This window comes from Dermacentor silvarum, chromosome 6 (assembly GCF_013339745.2).
Source record: "Dermacentor silvarum isolate Dsil-2018 chromosome 6, BIME_Dsil_1.4, whole genome shotgun sequence".
NCBI classification, from domain to species: domain Eukaryota; kingdom Metazoa; phylum Arthropoda; class Arachnida; order Ixodida; family Ixodidae; genus Dermacentor; species Dermacentor silvarum.
The window spans coordinates 99,321,305-99,331,031 of NC_051159.1; the positions used below are offsets into that span (position 1 = coordinate 99,321,305).

The 9,727-nt window shown below is 43.0% G+C and overlaps 1 protein-coding gene across 1 annotated transcript; it reads left to right on the forward strand.

Annotated features, from left to right (window-relative positions):
• The first annotated feature begins 276 nt into the window (after positions 1-276).
• LOC119455764 (ankyrin repeat and SOCS box protein 1) lies at positions 277-9,093 on the forward strand. Its single transcript, XM_037717223.2, has 5 exons — positions 277-787; positions 1,209-1,429; positions 2,268-2,453; positions 5,910-6,072; positions 8,888-9,093. Exons 1-5 carry the CDS (start codon positions 613-615, stop codon positions 9,055-9,057), a joined length of 915 nt encoding a protein of 304 aa, XP_037573151.1. The 5' UTR covers positions 277-612; the 3' UTR covers positions 9,058-9,093.
• Positions 9,094-9,727: the final 634 nt, after the last annotated feature.

A 9,727-nucleotide genomic window follows, 5' to 3' on the forward strand; every position in this document is an offset into this window, starting at 1 on the left:
GTGTGAGGATTTGGGCTGTTGTGGCTCAAAACTTACTAAGCTCATTGTTTGACCCTTGTAGAATACCACGTAGTCCATCATCAGCGATAAATAAATCATTGGGTCCAAGCAGACGTGGTCAGAATGGTAAAGTTTGTAAGGGTGTTCTGTGGTTAAGGCGAGCTGGTGCGGGAACCTCAAGGCAGCGTCGACCCCCCGTCTGGCTTACCAAGCCTCTCAAAGTAAGGACGCATACCTTTTTTTTTTTTTTTTTTTTGTATTGTAGAAGGGTAACAATTACTAATGTAGCTTACTTTAGTCTCCTGTCAAGTTTCACCGGTGATAATTAACGCAACATTGCGAATGCCTGCAATATATGCTACTCGGGAACCTTGCAATCTCGCCCGTCTGCATCGTCGCAAGCTCGCAATACTGAGCGATTTTCGCGGTAAATATTTTGAAACTGCAATCGAGAGAATGGAACGATGCGAGAAGAAAGTGGAGCACGGCCGCGTGAAAGCGCGAGCGAGCGTTCTTAACGTCGGCACCGTCGTTCCGAGTTCTCTAGTAGCAGCGGCGACGCGAACGGCGCGTAGATCAGTCCGTATTTAGTCGGCCACCAAAGTGAAACTGATGGTCGACATATCAGAATTTGCGATTGACCACGATGACGGAGACACCTGCGTTCACGCCGCAGCCTACGAAGGCTGTATCAGCCTGCTCGAGGAGCTTCTGGAGGCCCGTCCCGATGAACTCAACCGACGAGTGCGACCATTCGGCGCGACACCTCTTCGTCTCGCTGTGACACGTGAGTGTTCCAAATACGCACTGGATTAAAATACTGGATAACAAAGCTTCAATGTGCCTGGTTGTGCAGCGCACACCTCCGGAGCCTCGCGAAAATGTATTGTGCAAGGTAGATGCTTAAGATATGTACGGGAAATAAGTGTTAGAATTTTCTCTTCAAGGCATAACTGTTTTTATTATTTATTTATTTATTTATTTTGTCCGCACGGATTTGCAATTTTTTTGCATTGTTATTTCACACGCGTCCAACTGCCAGGTGTAATGGCATTCATCACTGCATGCATGCTTACATTATTAATGCAAATTAAAAAGGAAAAAAATAAGCACTTTATTAGAAGACTATATATTATGGTTGTAATATAGAAAATCATAAATTGATGTTTTTACATCTAAATATATTCTAAACATTATGTCCAATCTAGGTGGTAACTCTGGTACTGTGCGCTACCTCCTGAAGCATGGTGCAGCTGTGGACCTACCAGACGTCAAGGCACAGACACCACTTCTCGTTGCCATCCAGAAGGAGTTTTCTGAATGCGTTAAGGCACTTTTGGAAGCTGGAGCAAATCCAAATGGGGACGCTGGGAATCGTAGCACCCCACTCCACACTGCAGCGCAGAGAGGATACTTGGATGGTGTGAAGGTATTGCACCCTTTTTTTTCACTTAAAGCTGTAACTCTCACCAGAAGTGTGTTCTAGTCAGCATTCACTGCATGCATTGCCTCCATGCACTCTAGATAAGCAGTGGCCGAACAAGTCGTGCCGCTGGTACCAGCACTTCTACAACTGCTTCCCTTGGCAACATTCATACAGTACAGCTCACTCTCCCCAATTGAGGGTGGCGTAAGCTGCCAAGGTAAGCAGTTTCCTTGATGAAGACACGTGTGCCCCTTGTCGAAACACTGGATCCAGCGACATGCCTTGTTGAACCACTGCCAATCACTTCATCTAGACCTTCCTGTGATCATCTTGTCTTGTTTGACTTTCATGCAAAGCCATATGAGTAGAGGTGCTCAGTTGCGGGAATTTGTGTGCTCCCAAGTTAGAGAACAAATGTGGACTTATTCCTGAGCCTCTGACAATACTGAGTGTGCCTTATCACCTATTACGTCTGTTAAATCTGAGAATTTAGGCTAAAATACATGCACTTCTAGTGATGGGATTTGTCGCTGCTGTTTGTCTTTATGGTTGTTTTTGCATTTTCATGGCATATTGTGCACCTTTTCCGTGGAGCACCTTAACCTCTTATAAAACAGAGGTATACAGGAAGTTAGGGACTTGAGGTGATCAACAGTGGTTAAACAAGGGAGTTTTATGCAGCCAATGCTCCGACTTGTAAGGTTGGCTCCCGAGACATCCCTTGTTCGACAACTGTTGATTACTTAGCTTGGTGTATCGTATACAAATGCAGAGTGTTTGCTTCATTTTGTGCTTGAGGAATAGATGCTGTACGTCACCAGAGGGACATTGCCTTTTGCAGCTGCTGCTGGCAAGTGGTGCTGAAACTGAGATTGAGCACAGGCTTCTGGGCTGTACGCCAGGGCTTCCTCTTCATATCAGCGCCGCCTACCACCACTTTCCCTGCTACAGTTGCCTGCTCCTCAATGGAGCAGAGCCAGACCTGCGTCACATCTCGAGTTCTGTGCCTCCGATTGTGCATGCACAGGTGCAAAAAATTTTTATGCTTTTGTAGTTGTTCATTTGGTTCACCTAGATTTGTCCATAGGCCAAATGGCATGATAGCCTAACACAAGGCAATTTTGCTGTTGAGGTGCATATTACAGTGGTAGCTGCTATGAGTTTTCATCTCTAGACATGTTTGTCATTAGTAGAACAGGTCACTGACCAATTTCAAAACACAAAACTCATTTGTGCATTCGCCCATGGATGTTCATACTTTCTTATTGCGCTATGTACAAACCTGTAGCGGCCGCGAGAGGGCCACAACGTGCAGGCAAGGGCGAGCAGCGAGCGCACCTCCGAAACCTTTCTAGTCACCATACCGGTTGCACCCCGCGCCCCCGTCCTCCACTCTCCACCAATGGTGACGAGTGGAAAGGGCGAGCAGCCCCAAGGGCGGCTCAAGCAAAAGAAAAATAAAACCAGGGGGGGGGGGGGGGTTGTAACCCCCCCCTGAGGCCGACTTAACCCCCCTTTTTGTTTAACCCCTTTTCTTTCCTTGCGCATTTGAGTACTGCAACTAAGATGTAAGTCACGCATTCGTCTGCACACTCGCCAAAAAGTGCATTTTTTGACAATTTCCCGTGAGGAAATTGAAATTAGTGATGTTTAGATGGTATTGGCAAACTGTCAACCCCCCCCTGGCAGAGATCCTGGGTGCACTACTGCTTGCTGGTATGTCATAACTTCAGACATTTGTGCTGCAAACAGTACTAAGGCATTGGATAGGACATATTAAAATGATGTACACTCAAAAAGCATGTGTGTGCATTGTTTTAGAGCACTGCTCTTAGGTGCCCGTTTGTGCGGCGAGCGTCAGCATCTGTGTAACCGAGTGAACGAGCACAGCAAAGGTTGAAAGAGCAAACGCCGAGTGCAGCGGAGGATGAAAGATGCGCGGAGGAATGGAGAAGGGTATGGCAAAAGTGTGAGGAGAAAAGTGTAGTGCGGCGACGATGGCTACGAGATGGCGCCAAAGTAGCATCTGTCGTCTGGGAAGTCTGTCTGCAGCGGCTGCTGTGAATCACGCCCACACGTCACCCACGCGCTGCATATTGCGATCTCCATATTAATGGGGTTTTTAAGGTAATAAAGTCAAGTGAAGTGAAGTGAGGCAGTTGCGCCACACTTCGCTCCATTTGCAACATACCGCACGAGACATTTTCCGCGCCAGCCAATATATCGCGAAATAAAAACACGTATAGAGCTGCACTCAAATTTCGCATTAGGGAGTATTGTAATCATTGGTGAACTTTTTTTTTTTATCTGGCCTGTCTATATTTCTGTAACGTTTGCAATACAGATATGGTAATCGGCTATTGATTTCACGTGTGCATGCAATGCTGTGTACGTATGTATACAGCGTATCTCCAATATCTTGTTAGCTATTATCTTGAACAAGTCAGTATATGTGTGGTGCACCTGATTAGCAGGTTACTTGAGGCCAGTTTATTGAATAACTTCTAGAATGCATTCAGAAACATATGATTCGTATCTTTGCAATGAATAATCTATTGCACAGTCTCTCCCCAACCCCCCTCTCCTTTTTTGGAAAGCTCTGAACAGAGCTCATGCAGTCCAGACCTGTCAACTTTAGACTATGAAAAATACTACTGCTAAAGTGATAAAATACTAAACATTGCTTGATTACTGATGATGTTGATCATTTCATAAAGAATGGCATAAGGGATTGGCAGACTTTTCTCTGTAGGAGTACTGTGAACAGGCAATCTGCTCTATAGTCGCAGCAAGAAGGATCTGCATCACAAGCAAATGTTTATACAGTAAGTTTATTCATGAAATATTCACATAATGGCACCCAAAATATTGACTGCCATTATACATTGGCTTTATGAGTTAGTGACTCTGCTGTGTGAATACATAGGTTGCACGGACGTCATTGCGGACGCCATATTGGGGTACCAGCAGGCCGAGAAGGGGCGTAATAAGCAAGGAACATAACAGCATGACAGCAACAAAAAGCGCGTCTTGCGTCGAACGTCAGAGCGATAACAATGATAAACTGGTGAAAAACAATCGCCGTGAAAAAGCAAAACAGTTTGCGCGTGATAATATGTTGCACTGACGTCATCGTAGTTGCCATCTTGGGGTACCAGCGCGGTGAGATATGGCTGCGTGACGTCACATGAACACTATCTATATGTTCATGTAATCTATAAATCTAAAATATCAGGCTATGAAAATTTGGTCAGGGACTGCTGAAATAGATGCAAGTGAGAAATTGTAAAATTATTGGTACATGCAAATGGCAACAATCGTAAACAAGATCTAAAAATTTGGCATTTTAAGTGGGTATTTTATGATAAAATTGTAAAGTTGGCCGGTGTCTGCAGTCTGAGAGAGAGAGAGACTTGAAAAAGCAAAAACAAGGAATGGCCCATGTTCCTAGCTTGTAGAGCTCTTTCACATACTTTCTAGTAACATTAAAGCCTGCATAATATTTTGAAACTGGTGGTAGAATCCTTACTTACTAGACATTACCTGGCTTGCTTTGACAACTTTCATATATGCACTTAAGTTTAGTTAGAGATCTTACTGACATTTATCATCCAGTTTCTGATGTTCACAAATGCTACAGACTTTGGCAAGTAAAAGCTATGTAGCCCATAGCCCATTCTGAATGATTGGCGATTGTCATCATTTAAATGATCCAATATATCAGCAGGAGCTCAAGAGGAATTTCTGGATGTTGTCAATGCTATAGGCATAGTATCAGACATAAATTTCTAGTTTAAGGCTACTTCCGTACCTATCAACAGGTCACCTCACTTTTGTTTATGTCTGGATTTGATGTTGCAAATGCATGCTCTGCTTTAAAAGAGTACTAACATATTTTTACTTGTCATATAAAAAAAATTTAATGAAAGTTCTACCCCTTTAAACCCTAGCAAATACTGCAGGTGCCAGGACACCCTAAATCGTTTACTTTAATACCTGTTTCTGTGGACCAATTTTGGTTTCGATACTCAGGAGGTGGACATGTCATGATGTCATTGCACACTGGCTCACTCTGTTCCTTCAATTGCTGCAGCTATAAAAAATGCTTGCACCACCCGTTCATTTTGTTATAAGCCGCATCATAATACCTAGCCTTGTTGCAACATGTCAGCAAATATTGCTCTTTGTCATGAGATCATGCCAACGTCGATGATGCCATGTCCATCAATGATGCCATGCCCATCATTCGAGATTAGTTTTGTATCACATTAAAACATCTTACAAAAGTTCTTCAACCAATGTTTTTTCATGCGAGAAAATTGTGGTAGAGTTTCTATAACTTCAGAAATTGTGTGTCGGTGCTCATTTGAGGTTGCCGCTGTGAGCTTGAAACTTAGTATGCTGTTTGCAGACGCGCGCTAATGCTGTGTTCAGCTGTAGGACCTGCCTTCCAAACTGATGGCACTGCATGGTTATGGCTCAGGTTTCCTTAGCTCACGTTCTGGTGAAGCACCACTGCCCAAGTCGCTTTGCAGTCCTCTTGTCCGAATTTGGAGGCCATCTTTGGCAGCGCGATGTCCGAGGACAGTTGGCCACACAACTGCCCCAGGATGGTCCCTGCAAGTTGCTCTTCCAGCAGCTGATAGGTATGTAACACTCACAGTCCTAACATGTACACTGTACAGGCATCTAACACTGTACAGGCATCGTTGAGCTAAGAATTGGGACTGCATTTAGGTCATCCAGGAGGGTACTCGCTCTTTGCACTGCAGAAGACATTCTGTATTTTGCATATTTTGCTTTCAAACCTTTTCAAACTCAGCAAAGAAAGCAAAAAGAAACCATTTAAAAGATTATTTATTCATCGAGTGTTAGAGAACAATTATTTCACCTGTATTAGTAAATTGCTCTTCTACAATAAAAAAAAAAAGACATTCTTGCCATGAGCAGAAGCTTAGCAAGCCAGAAAAGCTGCAAAAATGAAAGGTTGGTGGCATTTGTTTGGGCCCAGTTAAATTTTTATAGGTAAAATCAACTATATTGTATTCCGAAAAAGACAAAGACTGAACTTGGCAAACTTCAAGAACTTTCACTGAGCCAAAATAGCTCAGCTGCGAAAATATGCATTGAAATCCGTCAGAGAAAATGAAAGCCTTCTTTTTCTCTTCTAATAATCAGCCTATTATTCTGCAAAATTCATGAAAATATAGTTCTTAAAAAATACTTTATCAGTCTAAAATGATTATTGTTTCCCTTTAGTGTCCCTTTAGTGCAGCTCTGTCACCACCATTTGTCTGCCTACAACAATTTAGGTTTCCACATGTGTGAAGGTAGTGCCATTCCCCCTTTTCTTGTCCAAGCATCCAACCTTCTTACCATCTATCGCTGCTGTCATTACTCAGCCGTCCCAAAATGAGTCTATATGAGGCCAGTCATGGTGTCGGACTCATCTGCTGGCTAGCCACAGAAAAAAAGAAGGCAGAGACCATTAGAGGACAATTGTCAAAGTCAGTTGATAACTTCCCATTAAACCTGCTGAGATATGCTGCTGAGGACAGACACTTGTTGCGTTAGCTCCGTTGGCTAATATGCTATGAGATGTGTGGGTGCTGTGACACTACACTGCCTCTATGACTGGCTCGCGTTACATTACAAAGCACAATAAAACTGATGCAAGGACACACGTAGTGCACTGGTATCAGGATCAGCCTTCCAAATCACGACCTTTGATTACACTGTCTTTGGGATTGGGCCAACTTTGAATATGTCGTCTCCACGATTAGCCCAGTTTACTTGGCTAGATGCAAAGTGGGTCCTCGCGAAGTGGGGGAAGAGGCAAAAGCGAAGTTAAAAGTGTATTGTACATCCCATCCGGTGGCCATGAATGATGTGCATGCATTTCAATTTATGAGCCATCGTCTCTTTAGCTGCAATTTTATTAGTGCCCTAGTCATTTCTTGGCTCAGAACAAAAAATAAATATTTTTAGAATGGGGTCATTATTTGCCCTCAGTGTCCCTTTAAAGGGAAATATGTGAAGTATGTGTAGTGTTAAAGGGCACCCACCACCTCACAAATCGTTGCCAGGAAATGTTTTTAAAGCACATTTTGTACGAGGAGAGTTATTAAAAATCAAATGTTGTCTCTGCCAGTTGTTTGCATCATTGATCTTCTTTTTGGCATTTCTAGCATGCTGGAGGTTGTGTTGGGGCAGGGCAACACCTGCGATGCTACCACTCTCCTCCCTCCCAGCTGTACGTCATGGTATCGAACTTTGGTGTATCAGTGCAATAGTGGTATTGTTGCCTGCCAGCAGATGATGCCAATGCCATATTTGATAGCTTTTCATTCTGTTTCATCAACCTTTGCAGTAGCTGTAGGCAGACATTGTCCGATTATTAAGCACACACTTACTGTTGCTAAACATGCTATTTAGCTACCACAGTTCTGAATTTCAAGCTGTTTCAAACACATATGAAAGGTATAGCCCATTGAAGCATGCATAAAGTTCTCTGCCAAGAATAGATGGAACCACAATACCTTCATCTTCGTCATGATGATACCACAGCACATGCAAGAAATTCACTGGCATGATACTCGCCAAAGCATGCAGCCACACAGAAGGATAGACAAAAAGTGTCACTTTGAGGAGGTAGCACAACTCCTGTAATCGCTGTCACTTGAGACTGGAAATGCAGAACTGAAGTTAATTGCACTCTTTAACATGGTGGACATTTATAATCATTGCCAAAGTCTCACTGAATAATAATAGCATTACTGGAGGTGTTCTCGCTCTTTCTGGAAGCATTCATCAGTCACGCTGTCTCAAGAAATCAAGAAAGCACACTGGCCAATAGCCCACTGTGTTTGAATTGATAAGCCTGAAATGGCTGTATGCATGAAGTGGCAGGTGCAGGAATAATATTTGGCTCTGCTGTTCACGATAGCACAGTCTTGTGACTGGCAGCTTTATTTACCACATCCGAAAAGCATTGCTTTATTGAAGATCTTGATGAGAGTGGCAGCTTAATTGCCAGATTTGCCTCATGTGCAGTGCCTACTGTTAGTGCATGTTGTCTAGTAATGGCAGATTTATTGGGAATCACTGCAAGCGATGAGCACCCACAACAGACACAATGCTGTTTTATCACTTCTGTGGTGTACAGACTCTTGCTACTGACGCCTAGCTTAGGTAAACCAATCGACTGTGCTGATGGGCTTTACCTAGTTATATATTAAAATGTATGTTCTCCTAGATGTTCTGCTATTGTTAAGAACAGCTATTCTTGCTGTGTTTGCATGTATGGGAAGCTTAGCAATTGCATACTTGAAAGCAATGTTGGGCCCCACCTGAATACAGCCACATCATACTTGACTTTTTTTGAGTGTGGTTTCATGGATTCATTGGAAGTAAGTAGTGCTTGTTCATAAGCAAATAAAGCATCTTTCATCATTTTTACAGACAAGCCACGGTCACTACAGTCCATCTGCAGGGTTGCCATACGAAGAGCAGTTGGAAGGCAGAGACTCAAGTACCTCAAAAGCTTGCCAGTTCCCTTGAATGTGTACAGATTTCTTATATATGCGGACTTGATTCCTAATGCATGTGAGCTAATAGCTGTCTCCGAGTAAACTACGACCTTCAAATAAATTATTTTCGTGCCTTAAGCCCTGATGATGGTGCTTCAGGGGGTATTTAATACTAGCTGAAGTTCTTGAAAGAAATTTGTGTTTGCAACTATGTTAGGTTATATGCTTTTTCAGAGTACTCTGTACCGAAGAAATTCATGCTGTGATATCCTGCAGTGAAAGCTGAAACTTCTGAATAGCAGAATAGTTGCTTGCGATACCTTTGCTGTCTGTTATGCATCCTGTGGTGCAATTGTAATTGTATAGTTATGCCTCCAGTGGCCATGTATGTATTGTGACTGAAAGCACAACTCAAAATTGGCCTTAATATGGCCATGTAGAACTATGTGTGCATTTGAGGCAAATGGCTGACATTATTGGCCAACAGGTTTCGTTTGCGATGTTACAGCTGCACTGATTAAACTGGCTGATGGCTTTTTGACTAGATCATAACTGCATCTCACTGCTGTTGAAGGTTGGTGATCAACACGTGCTGATCCGTGCCAGCACTTGCATGGGCATTGCTCATAGTAAAGGTTATCCATTTTTAGATCTTTTCTGGGCAATATCAAAAGGCATTTTCTAGAGCCTATTTTACACAAAAACTTTTTTCGCAGCTTTCCTTTGCAGCACAGTCTAGTTGCAAGTGTTTGTCTGCTCATTATGATTAATG